Here is a 23,329-nt window from a genome sequence, read left to right on the forward strand (position 1 = left end):
GGGAAAGGGCATGCTGAACACATCTACATGCCCAGCCCTCCATCACCTGGTGGCCAATCCTTCCGACATGCTTCCGTCAGGAATTGAGTGCCCACCTTTTGGACGAGGCCATTTCATCATCCTGGCCCTAATGCAATATGCACTACCCCATCCCCCCTCTGCCCCCCCCCCCTTTATTCTTTAGCATTGTACTCTTTAAGGAAATGTTCCGTACTTATTTCTGTCAACCCTGAGGCCTGGGTAGATATAGCACTTAATGGTCCTTTACTACCTCACCAATACACTGGCTCACACTCTTGACTCTTCTTAACATGCACTAGACCCATGGAAGACACCCCTAATGTCACCTTTTTATTGTTGTGTCCAACTCCTTATGACCCCATTTGGAAGTTTCTTGGCAAAGATACTGGAGTAGTTTGCCATTTCCTTCTCCAGCTCATTTTACAGATGAAGAAACTGAGGTAACCAGGGTTAAGAGACTTGCCCAGGGTCACACAGCTAGTAAGCATCTGATTGGAACTTGGGTCCTCCCACCTGACTGGACACCTGCCGAGCCAAGACGGTGCCGAAAGGGTCTCTTGTGGGAGCCACTTCTCCCATGGAGGTCTCTACTTTCTCCAGTTCTTCTAAAGTCCCAGGTGGTAACCCCCCTGCTTTCCCTTATTTCCTGAAAGGCTAAGCAGGATTCCAGGGATGGCCAGGTAGACAACGCAGGTGGAAGCCATGGACCAAGTCAAAAAACCTGAGATGGTTCACAGAATCTCCTCGAGTCTTTCCAGCACCCCCAAACAAAGCTGAGGCTAAGAAATGAGGAGGAAAAGGCCCCTCCACGGGAGGCCGAGGACAGGGGTGGGAGGGAGGCAGCCAAAACCCAGCAGGAACACAAACATGGATGCAAGCGCTGCCTTGGGCTCCCACAAGAAAAAAAAAACATTAGGTAGTCCCTGAAGACATGGTCATAATTAAGAAAAACCATCCACACTTCAACCTTTGCGTACAATCTTTATTGAAGTTATACAAAAGAGTCCCCAAAAGTGAAAAAATACATTATATACAAAAGCATCGTCCTTGGAGAGAAGGGTCCTCCCACCTCCCTCTGGGAGGCTCACGCGGTGCTTTGTACGGTGGCAGCTCCTGGCTCAGCTGCTGTCTGGTTCTCAGCCTACGGGACACAACAGGAGTGTGTGAGTGACCAGTGGTAAGCCCCTCCATCCCTTCCCGGAGTGAGCAAGCAGCCCCCCAGTAGGCTCAGGCACTCCCACAACCCCCTTCCCCTGCCTGCTGGGCATATTCTGAAGCCCAGCCTACTTACCTCTGCCTCCATGTTTTCTGTAGCCTCATTCTGAGTGGAGGCAGCATCTCCACCCCCATCGCCATCCCCACCCCCACCATTGACAGCTGGCTCTTGCTTTGGCTTCTTGGCCTCAGCTTCTTTCAGGGGACTCTCTTCTTCAGGTTTCCTCTGAAGATAAAAGTGTGAAAGCTTCAGTATGCACACCTCCAAACTGGCTTTGAGTTAAGAAAACAAAAGCATCCCTGCTACTCTGACACCAGGACCCCGAGGCACAGATTTCAGGACAATGGAGCCTCTTGGAGACCTCAGTGGAGACCAAAGATGGACAGGCACCAAGCAAGGCTACACTTTTTTAAGGATTGGGCCTCCTTACAAAGGCATGCCCCTTCCCAGTATCCCTGCTAAGAACAGGACTTCTCACAGCTCTCACAGGTAACCAGGAACCTCCCACCCCAGCTTGCTCCTGGAGCCCACTGGCTGGGGATGCTACCAGAGGCCAGGATGGCCCAGGTGCTCCCAGAGGCTGCTGGAGGGGGTCGGGGTGGGGGGATGATGATGCTCCCAGAGGCAGGGCTGGCCAGGGATGCTCCTAGAAGCCATTGAGGGGGAGGGGCCCACTTGTGCCATCAAGGATGGAGGAACTGACCTTTTTTCTGACCAAGTGGGAAATGTCAGTTACACAGTTGGAAGACGTCGTAGCAGCGCCATCTGTGGGTCTTCTGGCCGCAATCTGTCACAAACCAAGGACTAAGTTAGGCACAGTGGAATCAGGTTAGCCTGCTCCTACCACCCAGCCAGCCCCTGGAGACTTACCCCTGAGGCTGAGGAGTTCCCACTGCTTGATGTGAAACCAGATGCAGCCTGAACCTGAAAAAAAGAAGGGCCCTGCTCTCACCCACTTAGCCTTCAGCCTAAGGAGGAGCAGAGGCGGTGGGACACACAGCACCCCTGCTTCTTTCTGGAGGGGTGTTGCATGTCAAACAAGGCCTAGGAAGCAGGTCACTGGCCAATACCCACTTCCTGAGGGCCTGGCCTGAGCTCCAGACCCACGAGGCCAGCTTCACAGGAACTTCCTGCCATTACTTTGTGACCCTCTTTGTTCACAGTGGCCATGCTGCTCTGGAGGCCTCAGGCACAAGGCCTGACTCCTGAATGCAGAGGTCAGGAAGGGATGGGCACACATGCTGAGCACAAAACACTGGCCCCACGAGAGCTTGGGACTGGGGACAGAGTGGACCAAGGGGAGGCCCCCAGCTCTGCTTAACATGAACCTACCAGGGTGGCCTTCAGAGCCAACTCAGCAACATTGCCACTGCTCTGGGACTCCTTGGCATCTTCAATTTTCTCTTTAATCTCAGGGAGCAGCTCTTGTAGCTCCTCAACCTCCTTCGCATCCTCGGCCGAGGGTGTCTCAGCCGCCTTTATCCTTTCACTCAGCATGGCTGCAGAGACAGAAACATGCATAGCCCTTTGGTGAGCGGCCACCCTCTCCACACCCAGAGCGCAGTGGGGTCTGCTGGTGGGGTGCACTCACCAAGTCTCTTCTCGATGACATCCACAGACTTGGTGAACTGAGACACAGCCTCGCCATACTGGCTGTTGTAAGAATAGGCCAGGCCCAGTTGGTAATGGGTCTCGGCCAGCAGCCGGTCATGGGCTTCCAGGTAATTCTGCTGGAGGGCAAGGCAGGCCTGGAACTCCTCTATGGCCTGGCTATAATTTTCTGTAGAACGAGGGAGAACAAACGGGGAAGCTGTAAGATGACCACATATAAGTTGATGTGAGAGCCATCGTACCTGCCTGGCACGCCAGGTCAAACCGAGATGCAGAGCCACTGCACACCCAGCTAGCCAGGCCCAGCACTGAGCCAGCCCCATCCCGGGCACATGAGGTGACATCCCCTAGCTTGGGTTCAAGGGCAAGTGCCCTGGCTGCTCCCAAGGGCTGCCCCTTAAGCTCTTATGTCTCTTCTCCTCAAAGCCCCTGAGCAGCTCCTTAGTTACCTGATTCCACGCTCACTTCTCCCAGTTTCAGGTGAGCTTGAGCCGCATTCAGTTGGGCTTCCTTTGTTTCCTGCCTAAAATGGGAGAAGAGGCATCGTTAGCGGGGGATGGAGCTGAGGCAGCTTTCTCCTCAGACAGGAGGGAGCCAGAGGGAAGCAGGGGCTGCTCCTCACCTCTTAAAGATGATCTTTGCCAAGTCCAGCATGTCCCAGGCAAGCTCCAGGTTTCCAATTTCCTCCTCTTCATTCTCCTGAAGAGACAAAGAGAAAGTCAGGGAAGTCATGCTCCAGTGCAGGGGGTCTGGGACGGAGGGTCAGGCCCAGCCCTTGGAGCCAGGCCCTATGCACAAACTGGTGTACACACACGCACGCACGGAGAGCCCACCTTGTTTTCCAGTTTGGAATCACTCCCATGCTCTTCGGTTTCTCTCTCATTCTCCTTATCCTCCTCTTCAGAGCCTTCAGTCTCTGCAAGTAAAAAAACCCCTCTAGAATGAGAAGCTGCCCGCAGGCCGGGCCCTGGGATTCCATCCAGCCAACTGTCAACCATGACTTCAAATCCAGAGGTTGCAGGCACCTCTGGTACACCTTGGTAAATGTGTCGGAACTTCAAGTTAATCATGATAAAGGTGAGAAGTCGGGGAGAGGTTGGCCACAAAGCCAGGAGATAAACATGCCTTTAACCTGGGAGATGCACAGCCTATCAAGGGTCTAGGGCTGAGGAACTATGGGATCACTGGCCATGGCCCCACCTGCAAAGAGCATTCTCTCAGATGGATTCATTTATCTCTGGGCTGTTCTGAAGCTCAGGCAACTCACGCCAAAGTATCATCGCCAGCTCCAGCCACCTGAAGGGCAGGTCAGCTTTCCAGCTGGAAAGCTGTCTAGTGAGGCCCAAGAGGACCACTGGCCTCTTGGAACGGACGCTCAAAGGCCAGACCTTCTGTCTAATTAATGCCAGCTCGCTCGTCCCACACTCATGTGGCCTCATCTCCTAAGGAGACCCAACTCTCCTCCAAGTGAGCAGACAGTCTGAGGACAAAGTGACCCTCAGGTCCTGGCCTCCTGCTAAGGCCAGCTTCCTTTGAGGACTTTCTGGCCTACACTCAACCTGAGGACTGCTCTTCTGCATGTTCTGGGTTTTCATGCTTCTATCCTATGATCCAACCAGGCCTGGCCCGGGCATTCCACTCCTCTGCCAAGGCTCTGGAGAAGTCTGTGAAGGGTGACCACTAAGGATGATCAGACTGCCCCCAACTCAGAACTCTGGAGACTAAGAGGGGCAGGCCCTGGGCTCCATTCTACCTGGCTGTCTTCCTTTCTATTTTGGGCTTCTAAAAGCATGTTTCTGAGGGTCAAGTATAAAGGTAGATAGACCGAGGAGTGCTCTCTCCAGAGGGGAGGGGCGGCCTCTTTCCTGGAGGTCCAAGAGTGGAGGCCGAGGCCCAGACTCTTGTTTGGGTGTGAGCACAGGCCTCCTTGCCAATGGTTCTGTGCACTGGAGTTTCTCTTATGTGTTGCTGACACACCACTGCCTTCTCCAATCTTGGGGAGGCTCAGCTACCCCCAGAAATCTGGGTGTCGTGACCCTTTCCTAGAGGCAGCTGGTAGGAGCACTGGGCCTGGAGCCAGGAAGACTGAGCTCAAACCTGGCCTTGGACACTTACTAGCTGTGTGACCCTAGGCAAGTCACTGAACCTGTCTGACTCAGTTTCCTCAACTGTAAAATGGGGATAATAGCATCTCCCCTGCAGCACTGCTGTGAGGATCAAGTAATACTCTGAAAGCACTTTGCCCAATGGGTGGCACACAGTAGGGGGATAATAAATGCTCGTTGCCTTCCTTCCCTTCTAAAGCAGGGCCAGTGGAGGTGAGAGGAGGAAGAACTATGGGGGGAGAGAGTTGAGTGGCCAGCTTCCCCATCCATTCTGACCTCAGAAGGCAGCTTGGGTGGCCTGGAGAAACTAAGGTGGGAGGGCGGGGCCGGGGCAGAGAAAATGATGGGAACATAGCCAGGATTAATGTTGGTGTTAGATGGGCCCATTAGACAGTAGAATCCTCAAATGCCGACACACTGAGAGACCAAAGGAGTGAATTTGAACTCCGTACACCGTTCCATTTGCTCTTTTGCCAATTGTAAGGATTGTACAAGACAATGAAAACAAGAGGTTGCGCAAAGGCTCAAATTAAAGCAGGTGAGCTAGAGCAGGGAAGCAGGTGGAAAGGAAAGAGCAGCAGCAGCAAAGCTGGGGGGGGAGGGGAGCAAGCCCTCCTTCCCACTACAGGGCAGCAGCAGCAGCGACGGCGCCTGTCTGCGTATCATGGCATAGCTGGGCATGGCTCAGAATTAACTCCTTCCACAGAACAGAGCCCTCCCTGTACATGGCAAGCCTGCTTACGTGCGCCCAATCTGTGGATTCTACTGTGCTGACCCTACTTCCTAAACCAGATGTTAAAATAAACCTTATGAACGATAAATGTTTAAATAACCCAAGGCATGCAAGTGGGCATCCATTCAGCATTCTCTGCCAGCCTGGTTACTCAGAGGCTATGGCCCATCCCTGCTTTGCCCTCCCCCACCCCCTGCCCTCAAGGCTAACATTGCACCCAGGCCTTGGCCAGGCGAGGGAAGCCCAGCTGACGTCTCGATGGCAGTTAGTAAAAAGCATTAGTTTGAGCCAGCCAAGGGAGACTTGTTGCTTCCCGATCCCCTGCTCCAGTGGGCTCAGAGCCTGTCTTCAGCCCCCACTCTGGCCACCCTGCTCCTGCTCCTAGTCCAGAGGCAGACGGAAAATTCTGAATGGAAGGCTGACTTCCCCCACGTTAGTGAGTCAGGTCCATCACTTCATCCCCCCACGGCAGTAGGCCTGGCCTCCCTGTTACCTTCTCCCTCCTCCTCCTCCTTCATCAGCTCATCTTTCTCTTCAGGGGGTGTTCCTAGAGCCACCTGGTCCCCGAGGCCCGTCTCTGGCCCATCTCCAGCTGCCTTGGAGTCTTCTGGGGGGCCCTTGGGCCCCTCCTGGGCAGGCGCCACCTCTGCTGGAGGCTCGGCCTCAGGGGCAGAGTTCTCTTGTGTGTCTGTGAGCTCCTTGGCAGCCTGCTCTTCTGCAGGAGTCACCTCCCCTGCATCAGAGGGAGTGCTGTCTTGACCCTCTGTGTGGGTGGATGCTGGCTGCTCCTCGGCTTTGTCCTCACTTGGCACTTCTGCCTGGACCTCCACAGGAGCTGCCACCGCCTGGGCCTCTGCTGGCTCCTCTCCTTTCTCAACCTCAGATGCTGCTGCTGGGGCTGCCTCCACCTCCGCCTCTGCCTCCTTCCCTCCTCCCCCATCTGCTGCCTCTCCTTCCACCCTGACTGCAGCTTCCTGCTCTTCTGGGGCCAGATGCTCTTCAGGGGCATCTTTGGGCCTTTCTTCTGTTCTTACAACTACCTCACCCTGTTTTTCCTCAACTACTGCTTCTGCTCTGGCTTCTTCCTCTTGTCTTCCATCTTGAGGGGCAGCAGCCGTGGTTCCTGAGCCGGCTGGCAGCTCCTCTGAAGCAGCTGCTGCCTCGGGCTCCTGGGCCATGCTTGGGGTCTTCTCAGGGCTTGCAGGGGCTGCTTCTGCCCGGGCCTCCTCCTCCTCCTCTTTCATCTCGACATCGGCTCCCGTGCTCTCGGCCTCCACTGGATTTTCCTGGGCTTCCCCTGTGGCAGGGGCAGCCGATGCCACTGGCACCTCTGCCTCCATTTCTGCCCCAGGAGCCTCGGCCTGGGCTTTTTGGGCTGCCTCTTGGTCTTTCGTAGCATCAGAGACCTGTTCTTTCAACATGCCCCTTGCTTCCTCTACATGGTAAAGGAACATCAAGCATAAACATTTCTTCCAGTTTAATGATAAAAGGCATAAATGGAAATGAAAATTAATACCCTTTAACCCTCTGCCTGGCTGATGAACTACAATGGAACGATGGCCCTGGAAACATAAGCCCAAATAAAGAGAAGCTGGTCCTAGCCAGCAAAGCTGCTCCTTCCAAAACAAGCTAGGCCGTGGAGAAGGAGCCAGCCAGATTTTAAGCACAGGAGCCAAGTACAAGATGCCAAGCCGTTCCAGGCTCAAATGAGATAATAAATGCAAGGAGTTTTGTAAATGTTTAAGTGCTACAGAAATGTAGGTCATCAGTGTTATTAATTATTATTGTTCTTAGACTGTTCTGGCCAAAAGCCACCTCCTCCCTGCCAGTGCCTGCCAGGAGAAGAGACTCTCCTCTCTCCTGGTACAGTTACTGAGTGCCCTGGCTAGTTCAAATAGGGGGATCAGGGAGAGCTTCTGAATTGCAGCATCGCTCCAAACCAGAAGCCCCGGCTAATGAGGAATTCATTTACTTCCTCCAAAGGGGGATTTCAGATCATCTGGCCTGCCCCACATGTCAGCCATGAACGTTTGTGCATTCCCTGGATGCGTGGCAGAGAGACCCTTCAGGGAAGGCAAGAAACCCAGCGTGGCGGATCTACGAGGTGGGACATGCAGCGCTACATACCCTCTACGTTATCAGTACTCTCTACCATAGATTGATCTTCTGCTCTCTCTCCATCTTCATCCACTGGTACTCCATCCAGGGCATTTCCTAACACACCATTCTCCATTCTAGAAGAACAAACATAGAAAGCACCAAGATACGACAGCTGGGCTCCTCCTCACTCCTCCTGTGGTCAAGACTAGCAATGCCCTGTGCTGAGCTCAGAATACAGCAGAGCAGAGTGCAAAGTGTGGAGAAAGCAAAAGGATTAGTGAGCACTGGAGGGGGGCGAGGGAAGGGCAGGGAGGTGCAAAAGCAAGTGCTGGAGAGAACAGATGGCTGCTGGGAACACTTATCGAGGTGGGTCAGCGGGCTCTGGGCACTCTGAGGCCGTGGTGTTACATACACTGACAAGATTTCAGAAAATAATCATGGCCCCATCTCCCTCCCAGTTAAGCAGTGATAGCCAGTATTATGGATGCCACATGTGTAAAGAGTTGGGGGCCTTAGTAACAGGCTCCCAACTCTGATTGCCCCATGTCTGACCTAGGGGCCTTCCAACCACACTGTTTCTCTCTATAAATGCTATGAGCACTGCCTGTACTCTCCCAGGGCTGTGTGAGGGACATACTCAGACAATTCTGAAGCATGGTAGAAATCCAAGCTACTGCCACAATCAACATTACAATTAGGCAATTGACCAGAATTAAATTGTCAATGGATGATTTATTAGCTCACACAATATGAAAAACCACTAGATTTCTAAGTTGCTTGGTCTAACCTAACAGACCGAAAACCCCTGCAATTCTGCAGGAGGCAGTGTGGCACAGGAGGCAGCATGGGGTGGTCAGCAGCCCCTGGCAGGTGGCAGACAACATGCCAGCCCGCTGTGGCAGAGGAAGGTCTTTCCCAGGGTTCCCTCTACCAATGACAGCCTGAGGCAGCCCTGTCCCCAGCCCTTGAAGGAACCAAGATTCACTAGGTATCTTATGGCCTTGATTTCACCACTTAATGAAGGGTCCTTGACCTCCACGGCCACCCACTTCCACCAAGTTTGCACAGAGGGCTAAATTAAAATACTCTTCTATTCCAGACTCATTATTAATGATTAATTGCAGTGGGAGAATATGCCCATTCTCAGCATATTCCATGAAAGGACATCTATCTCTCCATTTCTACAGTTTGTCTACTTCTCCCATCCAGGACCAAAGCATCTGTACTTCTGCTTGGCCTTTTTATCAAGCACCCACTCAAATACGCTCATCCCACTAAGTGGCCTCCTGCTACCCCCATGTGCCACCTTGGGAGAAGAAGGTCAAAGCTCCAGTGCCCTCCAAGTATCCCAGGCACTGAGCCTTGGAAGACATACCTTGCTAACTCCAGAAGAGACTTGCCATAGTAAAAGAAGGCTTCTCCACACTCATTAGCTGTCTCTCCATACTTCTTACCCCTAGAGAGTAAAGGACACACAGCAAAAAATAAGAGAAGCTCCCTCACCTCCAAAACCACCACCTCAAGCTGGGCTGTGCTTTGCCTGTGCCCTAAGCGCTCAATCTAAGGGGGGGGGGGGGGGACAGGGACAGGCTGGACTATGATATGGGCCGGAGAACAGGCCATGGAGCCAGAACTGCCTTGTCCTTTTCAGGCCCGTACACTGAGTCAGTGCCGAGTATTTTCGTTACCAAGGCAAGTATCTGACACTGAATGACATGACCATGACTTCTCAGAGTCCCCTGCACCCCTAAATTGGTTTTGATGGACATCTCTAAGCAAGCACCTGGCACCTTTTCTCACTTCACTAAGAAGACACACCATGACAGGGACCATAGTGAGTGCCACAGGCAGAGCAACCCAGAATCATATCAGAAAGGTAAAGGATGTGAAGACCAGGAGGGAGAAAGGGAAAAAAAAGTAATCTGACCAGGAGGAGGGGGCCCTGACAGCCGCACAGAACAGGGGCGAGGGCTTGTGCTACAGCTGGCCCCACAACCTGGGGGTGGGGGGATCAGGAAAGGGGAGACAGGATTAGCTTGGGCCAGGCCCAGGGGCGATGCCATGTAGGCAGGGCACAGCTTAGGACAGTCGTGTACATCCAAATGTTCTGGGCACTCTAGTCTGATAGCCAGACACAGACCAGGATGGGGAAGAAGGCCTAGAGGCAGGGCAATCCAAGCCAAAGAAGAAAAGTGGAGACAACAAAGACAGAGCCTAAGAGACCCTTTGCCCCATGAACCTTCAACCTGTCGTTGGAGACACACGACCCTTCTCTACCAAAAGCAAGCATGGATACTTACAAGAGACTAGCTGCTTCCTGGAATGCATTGACAGCTGCTGGGATGTCTCCCATTACCAGATGTTTCTGCCCCAAGCCCAGCAGCTTCTTAGATTCACTATCCACATCCAGGCTGGGAGGGGTGGTAGATACAGAAGAGAAACAAAAACCAGATACTATGGGTCAGAACCAATACCCGCACCCTAAAACAGCAGGTTCTCAGCCCAAGACCCCAAGGGCCACCGAGTCCAGCCAGTTACTACAAAACCACAAAACTAATCCCTTCCCCAACCCCCCGGGAGACGGGGGGGGGGGGGGGGGGGGGGGGGGGAAGCCTTCCAAAAAAGCCTTCTGTCCCCTGAGGAACACTTCCTTCCCCACCCTCTTCCCAACCCCCCAGGCTGCCAATGATCCCTTGCCTAAGTCCTCAATCCTATCCATTCTCACCCCCCATTCACATCCGTTACCTTGCCACATTTGTCACCTTTTAAACCAAAATCTTTGTGGAACCCCTTCAACTCTGCTCACCAGAGCAGCCTGCTTAGACCTGTATCCTGCCCCCGAGCCCCTCCACTTTCGGAGGCAGGGCCCCACTTGTACCAACAGTGCAGAATGGGCAGACAGCGCTAGCGCAGTCTCAGGAGCAGACTGGCTTGGACAGCCAAGACCATCGTACTGTGCACCCCACGTTGGGAGCAACAGCCAGGAAGAACACTCAGGCCAGGCTTGAGGTCTCTTCTGCCCCCAGCTAATGGATGAATTCATGTGTGAAAGGCTGAACTCCTTTACTGAAGCCACCAAGTTGCATTATGTAACCTGAGGGCCTAGAAATTGAGCATGAAGCAGCTGGCCAACCATACCCAGATAGCCCCCCTACAGGGCAGTGTTGCACTTGAACCTGACACCTGGGTGTCACAGTGGCTGTGACAGGAGCCAAGAGCTTTGGGGACTCTGAATGGTCTGTGGCTAACGTCAGGTAAACCCTGATCTCCAGAGGGGACTAACTCTCAGCAATGTTTGTGGTTAGTGCATACTGTCGGTTACTGAACAAGGGAAGGAGGTTCTTGGGGTCAAGTTCATCCAACACCATCACTATTCCTCCAGATCATTAAAGAAACTCATCCTGAAGGTGACAGAAGGAGCGCCCCCACTCCAAGTCTGGCTGATGGGAGCTCAGATGAGGGACCGCTGCCCTGCTCCTCTCCTCAATGTGACAAACCAGCTGACTCTACCACTGTCATAATCTCCCTGTGGAAACTCCCCTCCCACCGAACCCCTGGTTTTCAAAATGCCCTAGCTCCAGGCCAAAAGGCCCAGCAAAAAAGCCCAATGCTTAACCAGCCACATCCAGGAGCGCTAAGTGAGGAGTCTCATACCAGTGCTAACAGAGACCCTAGAGTCGACCCCAATCAGCTCCTGAAACACAGATGCTCAACTCAGAAAGAGCAAAGGCAGATTTCCCAAGAGTTATTCATGAAAAGGGACTCCAAATTTTCTTTGGTCCCACCAAGATGTGCCCAGGCCCTACCTACCAAACAGAAGCAAGCTAGGCATGCAGACGGACAGCTGCTGCTGCTTATGAACGTCACTGGAGCTTACCTATCAGTTTTGTCTGCAGATGTGGACGGAGCAGGGGCCTCCTCTTCCCTTCTGGAGAGATTTAAGACAAGTAAAATTAGACCGGGCAGTGGCTAATTAACTCTGACCACTTCAGATTTACAGGAAAAAAAGGGGTCAGAGGAGGCAGCCACCATGAGATCTTCCCATCATCTACCAGCAAGTCAACTCCTCCCCCCCAGCTGACCTTGGGCTGCCCCCAAGGGCACTGAGTGGACAAACATCCAAAGCACTTCCCTTCCAACCCAATGAAGGTGTTGAGGGTCCTGACATTGAGTTGTTCTAGGCAAGGATGGAGCTCCTGGGCTAGGGGCAAGTCACTTAGGCAAGCGTGGGTAAGAAGGAGAGGGCTGGGCTACCATGGGAGGACCCCTATGGGCCTTGCAGCTCCAAATCTATGATCCTATCTCCCAAAGGGGAGCTGGTATAGCTGCTGGATCTGACTGGAGGGGTGAAAAGCCAAGCCCATTTCACTGGCTAAGACCCCACCTTCTCCCTCCAACCATAATCCAATCAATCCTGACAAAGGAAAAACAAATTAGGGCTGGACTGATCATGAGCAGGCCCCACACCCACTCACTTAATCTCTCTGGGGTCTCAGTCTTCTCAGCAGCAGAATGGGGAGAAGGCACACTGCCTTACATGGCTGTTAGGAATGTGTCTCCACTTATGAAAAGCAAGCATGGCCACTAGGAGATCCTACAGGCCCAGCTTCTGGTCAAGGGGGATTCCCGTACTTCACAGAGGAGGAGCTAACACAAAGCTCTGGACAAGACAAACTCCCATCTAGGGATGGATGGCATCAAGCAGCTGCCTCCCTGCATCACAACTGCCCAGCCATGAAGACCCAACCAGACAATGCCCACAGAACAGTTAGCGTGGAAGCACAAACTATGTAGGCTCAGCTCAGATCTGAAAAACGAGGCCAATGCTGGCTCTAACTACTTCACCGGGAGAGATGCAGGAAATGCATGGTACTTTACAGCTCACAATGGGATTTACGGAAACACTTAATCTCCCTTACAGCTCTCCAGTCACATCAATGGTCTGGAATAGCTTAGGGATTTGCCAGAGCGATAACCCTTAAAGTTGGACTGTTAAGTTTTGAAAAAGCCTCCTTGGCTACAGCAGAGGTATACATGTATGGTCCCAAAGAAAAGCTATACGATCCTCTCCTCCTTGGGAACAGGTTTGACTACAAGCAGGCAGTGGAACATACACCTGCTAATCATGGCATCATATTCACTAACAGGACCCTTAGATAGTCAGGCTTATGCCTCAAATAACTTTAAGTGAATTCTCCACCGTCTGTGTATGGCATTGCCAAACCTCTTCCTGAACAGGCATTAAAGAGTTGGCTAACAGACATCCAGAAAGGAAAGCAGCCAGCCTCACTTCATCAAGGCTGATTGGACCACTCATCCACTCACCTCCATCCCTTGTTGGGCTGGATCTCTTTACTACAAGATGAGGGCTGAGGCTGACCTATGGACACTTTCATACTATTCTTGTGGAGAAGATGGAGAGACTTGGACTGGCCAATGAGACAATCAAATGAATTCAGAACTAGCTAGGGGTCAGACTTAAGGTTTCCAGGGATCTGTGAGCTGTCTACCAAACTGGCAGACCGCAAAAGTTGGGAAGGACGTGATTCAAAAAGATCATGTCAGGGTAGCATAGAGCTCCATCTACTAAAGTGACATTTGATAGGACATGAAAAAAGCAATTTTGCAATTATACAATGGAAAAGGCATGAACTGTTCCAAAAGACCTGGGCAGTTTAATGGCTCCACAAGTCAGCCATGCAACAAGGCAGCCAAAAGCTAATGGGATCTTGGACTGCATTAACAGCTTCCAGGAACAAGGCAGCAACAATCCCACTGTGTTCTAGCCTTGTCTGGTCTGGAGAAGCAGTTTCTGTCCTGGGTACCATATTTCAGTAAAGACACTGATAAGCTGGAGGGTGTCTAGAGGACAGCAACCAGGCCTTGTATTCATGTCATAGCCTGGAGAGGACTCTGGGACTGCACAGCAATCACCTTCAAGAACAGAAGGACCAGCCCATAGAAGAGGCCTCAGAGAGCAGAACGAGGAGTGAGGAGCGCCAGGTGCAGGATGAACAGAGAGTCGCCCTGCTCTGTGCTCTAGCCCGCCACTTGCCCAATAGGCTTTCAGTGGGGATTCTTCTCATTTGTGGGTAAGAATACATGACATGACCACTGAGGTCCCTGGCAGCCAGGAAGGTGCAAGTTAAGTATTTACCAGCAATCTGCATTTTCTCCATTCCTTTCTCAGGACCAGACAAAACAAAGTCAAGCCCTGATTTCTGAGGCATGCATGGAGCAGCAGGCTTGTTCGCTCTCTGTGGGGAGTGCTGTGAGGGACTGACAGATGACTTCTTTCTCCCTGGAGCTTCAATCCAGACGCAGATTAGTTATTAATCCTCCTGTGTGTCCCATGAGCATCTCAAATTCCACATACTCCAGACAAAACTCCTTCTCCTTCCCCCAAACCCAGCCCTCCTCACTCCTGCTTATGTCCAGGGCAGGCTCTTCCTTCCAGCTGCCAAGTGAAAAAGCTGGGAGTCATCCTCCAGTCTTCATCTCTCTTAGCCCTGTGGCCAATCAGCTGCCAATTTCACCTCGATGTCTCTCTGATCCTTCCCATCCAGCCGTCCCAAGCATCCCTTGTGTGGGTCACTTACACATCAACAGGTGTCCCATGTTGTCTCCTGTTAGAATCTAAGTTCTTTGGCCTTGTCTTGGCATCCCCAGTGCTTTATCTACCACCAGACACAATGACACAATGTCGTCTTGTTTCCCCGTATCATTTAGTTCGGATTTCTTTATTCTTCTTTCTTCACCGTGCCCCTTTACTACTTGGGTAAGGCTTTCCACCTTCATGTCTCCTAGTGATTCTCCTCCCCAGGCTCTGACTTTGCTCTTCCTCTCATATTTCAGTTTTCCCAACCACTTCTGGAGTTCTACTTGCAATAACTGCAGTTACTTTTTTCCCTTTTCAGATTTCTCCTCTTCGGATTCTCTTCACACAGTAGTAGTCTCCTACCTCAGTTCCTGGGCTCTTAGCACACTCTTGGATGGGGTGGCTAGGCCCAGGCCCTTCGCATCTCTCACTCTCGCAGGCCCACAGGGAGACTACACCATAAAAGGGGGAAAGCACCTTTCTGGGCTGCAGGTCTGGATGGAGAGGCTGGTGGTGTCCTTCCATCCCTACTGAAGACACTTAATGAAGAGCTTCTTAAGAGCCCTGGCTAGGGCCTTACTTATCTCCTGGTACAGGTCCTATTTGAAGGGTACCGGGGCCCAGGCTTCTCAGTCACCCATCCAGGCCCACAGCATTGGTCTTATCTCTTGTTACAGAGGAGAGTTAATTAACTTGCTCAAGGTCACAACAGCTAATTAACCAATGTTGATAAGCAGTTTTAAGGTCTGCAAAGCACTTTACACACATTTAATCCACACAGCTAGTTAAATAAGTGCCATTATTCCCACCAGAGGAGAAAACTACTGCTGTGACAGATTGCACAATGTCACACAGCTATTAAGTGCCTGGGGAAGGACAGAACTGAGCGCTGGGCCTGGAGTCAGGAAGACTCATCTTCATGAGTTCAAATCCAGCTTCAGACACTTACTAGTTGGTGACCCTGGGCAAGGCACTTCACCCTGTCTGACTCAGTTTCCTCATCTGTAAAATGAGCAGAAGGAAACAGCAAACCACTCCAGCATCTTTGCCAAGAAAGCCCCAATTGGAGTCATGAAAAATCATACACAACTAAAACACCTCAACAACAACCATATTAAGTGCCTAAGGCCGGCTCTAAAATAGAATAAACAGAGCTCAGAGTTCCTTCTATGGCAGACTCTAACTGTCCCTTTAATCCTATAAATCAGTCTGTTCTTCGTGGCTTTAAAAATAAAAGCGGGAGCAAGTCTCCAACTCACCTCATACTAGGCTATAGCTAAGTACCCTGAGATAATCCTGATTTTCCCAGCCCTTGGATTTAAGTGCATAAAATCAGAATCAGACATCCCTCCCTAGTCTTCTGTCCTTTGTGCTCCAAGGGAAAAACAACTTTTTCAAGTGCTCCTAAGGGACCTCATACCCAGCAAGATCAAGACAGATGCACTAATGCATTGTTGGTGAAGCTGTGAATCGGTAAAATCAATCTGCAAAGCAATTTAGAATTCTAAGGAAGTGACTTAATTCTTGAGTTAAAGGGTATGAACGTTTTTTAAAAAATCAATGTTCCACATATACCAAAATATTCATATTGGCATTCTGGGTAGTAGCCAACAGGGAATGCCCAAACACACATGGTGGCACATGCGGCCAATGACCCATGAGTGTGCCCCTAAGTGACATCTAAGAAGATTCCGGGTGGAACCTTCTCTCTTTTACCCACTCTCTGGGTGAGGGAGGGGCATATGGAGAAACAAAGATGATGTAAAAACAAAGAACAGTAATAAGATTTTTTTTTAAGTGGAAGGAAGGAAGGCCCTGATCACCCTGAAAGCCCCTTGCTCAGGCACTGGATTATGCACGAAGACCAGGGAACCTTCTCTTGCCTGCAGGATCTTGAGGCATTTAAGACACTGACCAGTCACAAACCACTGACATCTATATTAAACTCGCCACCTGGTCTCACTGCTCCCCTCCAACTGCCGTCGAAGGTGACCAATGGCCTTCTGGGTCTCATTCGCCTGGACCCCTCCGATAATCTCTCCCTTGGTTTGCTCCCTTCAGTGTCTGTCCTACCTCTCTCTTCCTTATTTTCTGCTGCCCTTACATCTACACTTCCTTAGAAATCACTTCAGAAGGTTTCTGCTTCCCAGGTAACACCTATGATCTAGATGAATATAAGGAATTATCACTTAGACAAGCCGGCAGCTGCTCCAACCTCCCCATATCAACGTTTGATAGCAACTCCGTTTCTCCCAAAACTCGTTTGCCCTCCTTCTGACTCGACTCTGCCAGCCTCATTCTTGGCCACAGTCTCACACACCTGAAAAGCCTCATCATCTGTGGGGAGGTCCGGCCTCATCCTTCCATCCAAACACCTAATTACCTCTTCCTCTCCATCCTACCCCAAACCTCTCCTTTCAGCAGTCTACAGTACAAAACCCATAGCACCTCAGAACTTCCAGGTACATCAGTGCCATTTAATCCAAGCACAGCTGAAGGAGAGAGAACCACTGATGAAACCAACAGGTGATTGTCCACAGAGTCCACACCTACTTTCAGTTTCCCTCCAATGATCCCCGCTATGGTTCAAGTCATCCCTACACTTGGCAGCAAGGTGGCACAGCCTGGAGTCAGAAAGACCTGAGTTCAAATCAGACCCTGGGCAGGTTATTTAACCTGTCTCTTCCTCAGTTTCCTCATCTGTAAAATGGGGATAACCACAGCACCTATCTCCCAGGTTTTTGTGAGGATCCAGTAAGATATTATTTATGAAGTGCTTAGCACAGAATCTGGCACATAATACATGCTTATGAGATGCTTGTTTCCCTCCTTCCTTCACATCTATATTATTTCCATACCAGTCCCACACTACCTACCTTTTTACATGTCAGCCTCCACGGGTCCCAAACACAGCTAGCTTTCACCTTTCCCTCACATCCCCTCACCCCAACCTCCAATCCTTCTACTCCTCAGCTCTTTGCTAGGCCATACCCTCCTTTTCTTCTCCCATGGTTCCAGTGATGAATCAGTTCAACTGTGCATTGGGCTCTTCTTTCCAGTCCCTTGACTGCTAGTCCTAGCACAGACCCTGTCTTGCCCTGTAAGCCACCATCTTGGATTATTCCTACCACCTGGTGCCTTCACTTTTATTCATGTACAGCTAAAAGAAGCTACAGAAAACCTGCTGGCTGGATCTACTACCAATTTCTTCTATCATCTCACCTGGGCCCTAACCCTGCAAGGTGGTGCTTTTATGCCTCCCTTGTGGACTCATGGATCCCACTCACCACAGCGGCTTTTTGCACACCTTTTCTTCCCTCCTCCAACCTCCCATGGCTTCTCTTCCCCTGACTCTCTCACCTGAAAACTTGCCTCATATTTCACTACAAAAAATTGAAGCCATTTACCAAGAGTTCCCCGTCCTTGCCTCATCTCCCTCCCCCTACCTTCTCTTCTTCTGCCCCTCTCTCACATGAAGAGAGAGCTCTACTCCTTGCCTCTATGTACACAAGTGATTCCATTCCACTGCATCTTCTCTAGCTTGCCGTCCCCTCTATCATCCCTACTGTCTCCAATCTTCAGCCCCTCCCTTTCTACTGGCCACTTCCCAGCTGCCCTTCAAACACACCTTCCTCCACCCTTAAAAAACCTGATCCTTCCATCCCAACTAGCTTTCATTCTCATCCTATTTGTGGCTAAATTCCTTGAGAAAACCATCTATGATCTGTGCCTCCACTTTCTTACCTCTCAGTTTCTTAACTTTGGAGTATGGCTTAGGACCTCACCATTCACCTGAAACAACTCTCCTCAAACTTAATAATGATCTCTAATCCCCAAATCCAATGGCCTTTTCTCAGTCCCCATCCATCTTGACCTTTCTGCATGCAACTTCTGGCATCATCAATCACCTATTCCTCCCACATACTCTCCTGTTTATGTTCTCCCTTGGTTCCAACTAATCAGCTCATTCTCAGTCTCCTTTGTGAGATCTTCAGCCACATCACATTTACTAACTGCACATGTCTCCCAAGGCTATCGCCTGGGACCTCTGCTCTTCACCCTGTATACTATCATCTTGCTTGGTGACTTCATCAACTTCTTTTTTTTGGGGGGGGGGGGGGGCAGTTGGTGAAGCAATTGGGGTTAAATGACTTGCCCAGGGTCACACAGCTAGTAAGTGTTAAGTGTCTGATCTGAGACCGGACCTGAACTCAGGTCCTCCTGACTCCAGGGCCGGTACTCTATCCACTGCACCACCTAGCTGCCCTTGATCTCATCAACTTCTATGGATTCAAATATCTTTATGCAGTTAATTCTCAGATTTATTCAGTTCAAACCTCTCTCCTGACCTCCAGTCTTTCATCTCCAAATGCCTACTGGACATGTGGAACCAGATACATGTGCAACATATTCAACATGCCCAAATGGAACTCATCTGTCCCCTAAACCCTTGGCCCTTCCTAACTTCTCAGTATCTGTCCAGGGCACCACCATCGTCCCTCCCAGGCTCAAGTGGCCCTAGGTCATCCTGGGTCCCTTCCTCAGTACATCCTCCAGCTTTTTATCAATGATATTAAATCATGAGCTCAGAACTGAACACCAGACTCCAGGTAAGGTCCACCACGGACCTCTCTCTTCCAGAAAGAGATGCTCCTCCTAATAGAGTTCCAGCTTCCACTCCAGTCTATCCATGCCTCCATATTTGTGCTCATTTCTTACACCCAAGTGTAAGGCTTTATAGTCACTCCTAATGAAGATCATCTACTTAGATTCAGCCCAGTGCTCTCTCTAGCCTGTCAAGATCCTTGAGGGACCGTCTTTTCTGTGTTAGCTCTCCTTCTCTGCTCTGTAGCACCTGCAAGGTTTTTGAGGCTACCGAGTTTGCCTTTATCCCAGGCATTGATAAAAATCTAAAATAGCCCAGGATTGAGCACCCGAGCCACCGGACCAGTAACAACCACCTGGGGTCCATCCATCCATTTCTGAATCCAATGGATTATATTGCCCAATCCCCATCATCACCAGAACAATCTAAGAGGCTTTATAAAAAAACTTTTTAAAAATCTAGGTGAACTACACCTACAACAGAATTTCCCTCATCTACTAGTTGGGTAAGAATGTTCAAAAAGGAAACGATCTGGCACAACCTGTGCCTGACGGAGCCAGAACTGGAGGCTTCCCTTTCTCAGCGTTCACCAGCCATCTTCTTTAGCCATCTCTTCTAGACTTTCCCCAGGAATCCAAGCCACATTCACCAGCCTGGCGTTCACAGGCCACTCCCTTCACATCCTGCCCTCTCCAAGGTGGTGATCTGTCTTCCATTTTCTGTGATCCCTCCCATATCACTGACAGTGGCTTGGCACTCCCATACAGGCCAGGGATTTCAGGACCACCTTGCACTGGGGACTAGAATTTCCTCCATCCCAGGGAGGATGAAGGAGTACTGACTGGCTCCTTACTTATCATGACTTTCAACATCCCTCATTTTTGTTCCATCATTTGCATTTTGTCTTGGCCGAGAAAAGATGAAGGAAACAAGACCTGAGCAGCACAGTCTCTGTGGTCAGTCATCACCCCATGTGCCCCCAAGCAAAGGTCCCATTCCTGCCCTGAGCCTCCTTTTTCTTCCAATATAACCCAAAAAGGCCTTTGTGCTCTTGGCTTCCTTGGCCAGCCTCAGTTCTTTTTGAACTTTAGTATTTCCATTTTTGGAGTGTGATACACTCTATTCATTTATTATTTGGCTTTGCTTCCTTCTTTACTACACCTGCATCCTCTCTTCGAAGGAGTCTCATTTTTCTTCCTCATTGGAACTGACTCTCTCTGTCATGGACAATTTTATTTCAGCATCTGCCATGGTTCGATCTCCTGGACTGACCTCCTTCCCCTGAGGGACATTTTATGAAATCTGCCCACCTAACACCCTGGGTACCTGTTTCTCTCTCCTCCATCATAAATTCCTGCTCGATCATTTCCACCCCAGCAGCCGGTTCCCTATCAGTGCGATTCAGACCCAGAAAGTCATTTTCCCTTGTTGGTTCCTCCACATTTTGAAGGACGCTTTAAAGAATCCCTATGCTGTGGAGAAGTTATTAGCAGCTCTGCTTTGGTCAAGAAAGACAGACAGACCTCCAGAGACCCTAAGGTTCCCAGCAAGCTCTGCCAGGGAGTCTGTAGGCTACTCCAATGACAAAACCACTTCTCTTTCTCCCTCTTTTGACCTTAACCATGCTTCTCACCTCCCCCACTACCAAAATTTCCTCACCTGCATATATTTTTGAATACATCACCCAACCTTCCTCTTCCCCTATAAATAGAACCTCTTCTTTTTAGCATATACGACCCCTCCCACCGAACCCACACACAAGACACTCCAGTTTCTTCTGGTCTTCCAGTCAAGACCTTAAGTCCCTTGAGGGCAGAGACTAGTAGTACTTCATTCTTGCATCCCCAGGGCTGACCCTGGACCTGGGTCAGAGGAAGCATTTACTTAACAAAAGGCTGGTCCAGCCCTCTACCCAACACCCAAGGTTTCCTTTCCTTAGGCTCTCAGGCAGTGACTGGTTAATATCTTTTACTGACACAATCCTATCTCCGAGGCTCGCCCTGCCCCACCCCTGCCCACCCCAGGCCGGAGGGAGGGCTCCTGGGGGGCTGCTCCGCCCCAAACCTGGACTGAAACCTTCTGAGGCGCCCCAGCCCGCTCCGTACTGGGCCTGGCGGACTTCTGGGGGCAGAGCGGCGGGGCCAAATGAAGGACACCCCTAAGGTGCATGGGGGGGTCATGACCCTGGCCGCCGGCCAAGCTCGCCCGGAACCTCGGGTCCCCGGGGCCCCAGGAGGAGGCTCCCGGTAACTTGCAAAGCCCCGATCAGGCCGCGGGCCGCACGGACCCCTTGCCCGGGTCCTGGACTCAGGGCCAGGTTCCTCAGGCTGCGAACCTATCGACACAATCGGAACCCTGCAGCTCACGGGACCGGGACCAGAGAAGGAGAAGTGCACTTCGGAAAAGCTCACGCCTGATGCCCCCAGGGCCTGTGGGGCTCCTTAATACACCCATTTCGCAGAGAGGGACGCCTGAGACCCAAGGACCCAGTCCCAGGGGATGCCCCTCCTCCTCAACCTATACTACACGATAAAGCTGCGAGTGACAGGTCGCCCACGCAGCTCGGTCCGGGTCGGGTCTAGTACATCTTTAGAAAAGGGAAACTGAGGCCCGAAACCTGGGCGCTACGGTACCATCTCCGCCCCCAATAGCGCACGCGCACAGCGCACTCCAACGCCCCCCCTCCACGGCCACAGACAATGGGAGTTTTCCCGCTTCCCGGTGGCCCCGCCCCCTCGGCGGCACGCGCCCGCGCAGGCGCCCTAAGACGCCAGGAAACCCCGCCCCCTCGGCAGCACGGGCCCGCGCAGGCGCTGGGGAGCCCCGCCCCCTCCGGGGCAGCCTCGCTCCTCGTGACGGGACCTTTCTTTTGGCGCCAAATCCCCGGGAGCGGAATGGCCAAGGGACTGAGGGAATGCGCGTGCACGTGCACGTGCCCCGCAACCCCCTCCCCTCACCGGCCTCTCCGGGCTCCGGGCGGGTAAGATGGAGAAACCGCCGCGGCGCCGGCAAGATGGCGGGCGACCAAGAGAAAAACCCGAAAGGGAAAAAGAGGGGAGGGAAGGCCGCCTCCGCCCCCTACCCTGGCCACTGAGTCGGACCCATCGCAGACCCCGCCCCGCTCCCGCCCCTGTCCCACTCACTTGTCTGCTGGGGTAAGCTCGGCGATCGCAGCGGGTTCGGCGGCCATGGTCTCTCAGAGGCGGGCGGGCGAAGAGGACAGAGACGGGGAGGGGAAGAGAGGAGAGGAGGGAAGGGGAGACAGGGGCCGGGCGTTCCACTGCTCCCGAAGCAGAAAATGGCAGATTGGAGAGCCCGCGTCGCTCGGGCCGCTTTATATAGCGCGGTCCTGGGCCCCGCCCACCCACTTCCGTTCCGCGTTTAAAGGGCCAGCGCAGGTTCCGCCCTCTCCAGGTCCCTCCCCTCCGCAATCCCGCTAACTGTGGATTCGGAGCGCCCTGGCGGAGCCGGCGGTTCCGCTGGCGAAAGACGACAGATCGACCCCTGACGACGGGCCTGCAGTCCTGTAAAGAACACATTTCTCTGGAAAGATGCTATATTGCTCCGGGACTCCAACTCCCAGCAGGCTGCGCGCCGCGGGGAGTGGGGGGGGGGGCCTCCGGAAGTAGGGGCCGCGAGGCTTGCTGGAAGTTGAAGTCTCCTCTGCAGCCCGAGCCTTCACCAGACGCGTCGTTTGGCTACCAGGTAGGGGCGAGGAGGCTCCAAGGGCTGAGCCGCCTCCTGCTCTTGCTTCTTCCCCTGCTCTGGCACTCTCATTACTAGTAGAGGTGTCGGCGCCGACCTTAGGAGCTGTGACCCGGGCTGCAGGGAAAGAAGGGGGAGGAGGAGCAGAATGGCTCCAGCCTCAGCAACGGGTGACGTAAAAGGACGCCTTTTGCCTATTGGCTTAGGCTGCTCCCGCGGCTCTCCATTCAAAGCATCGCCCGCGCTCTAGCGGCCTAGCGCCGTGGCCTCGCCTCACGTGGGCTCATTTTGGTCCCGCCCCAAGCAGAGTCCTTAGCCTATCACCGCGCGGGCCACTGAAACCTTTTAGTCCCTTTAACTCCTCTGCTCCTCCTTCTCGTGTTCATTCATTCCCTCCTCTGCTCCAGCATCTTCTCTGTGTGGGTCGCCGGGGCTGGAAGCTGGAGGAGGGGATTGTGCTCGGGATCCCAGGCTTGTGTGACCCGGCCCCCAGCGCCGCGCCTCAGCCTCCCCCTCCGCCGGAATAGGCGCTGCTGCGGAAAGTGCCCAGAGCTGGGGAGCCTCCCGGCCGAGTCCGAATGCTCAAAAGGAGGCGAGATGATGGGACAGCCCTGCGACCCTCTCCTTCACAGAC

General features: G+C 52.2%; 1 protein-coding gene across 2 annotated transcripts; it reads right to left on the reverse strand.

Moving 5' to 3' along the window:
• Window positions 1-985: 985 nt before the first annotated feature.
• LOC118848702 (nuclear autoantigenic sperm protein) lies at window positions 986-22,329 on the reverse strand. Of its 2 annotated transcripts, XM_036757714.1 has the most exons (15): window positions 22,134-22,329; window positions 11,664-11,714; window positions 10,087-10,197; window positions 9,162-9,242; window positions 7,814-7,920; window positions 6,180-7,121; window positions 3,682-3,764; window positions 3,471-3,547; window positions 3,298-3,371; window positions 2,829-3,017; window positions 2,570-2,736; window positions 2,108-2,161; window positions 1,941-2,024; window positions 1,313-1,462; window positions 986-1,162 (listed from the first exon to the last, which is right to left on the reverse strand). In XM_036757714.1, the coding sequence occupies exons 1-15, from the start codon at window positions 22,178-22,180 to the stop codon at window positions 1,106-1,108; spliced, it is 2,274 nt and encodes a 757-aa protein (XP_036613609.1). In that variant the 5' UTR covers window positions 22,181-22,329; the 3' UTR covers window positions 986-1,105. The 2 variants fall into 2 exon arrangements, with proteins under 2 accessions (XP_036613609.1, XP_036613611.1); XM_036757716.1 differs by lacking the exon at window positions 6,180-7,121 and having other exon boundaries at window positions 22,134-22,300.
• Window positions 22,330-23,329: the final 1,000 nt, after the last annotated feature.

Source organism: Trichosurus vulpecula, chromosome 4 (genome assembly GCF_011100635.1).
Source record: "Trichosurus vulpecula isolate mTriVul1 chromosome 4, mTriVul1.pri, whole genome shotgun sequence".
NCBI lineage: Eukaryota > Metazoa > Chordata > Mammalia > Diprotodontia > Phalangeridae > Trichosurus > Trichosurus vulpecula.

Excerpts from the sequence above, each read along its gene's own strand:
- LOC118848702 (XM_036757714.1), bottom strand. The coding sequence starts at position 22,180 with ATGGCCGCCGAACCCGCTGCGATCGCCGAGCTTACCCCAGCAGACAA. Across the intron at positions 3,548-3,681 it reads ATTCCAAACTGGAAAACAAG|GAGAATGAAGAGGAGGAAAT; the intron begins GTGGGCTCTCCG and ends TTGTCTCTTCAG. Across the intron at positions 2,162-2,569 it reads TGGCTCTGAAGGCCACCCTG|GTTCAGGCTGCATCTGGTTT; the intron begins GTAGGTTCATGT and ends TCTTTTTTTCAG.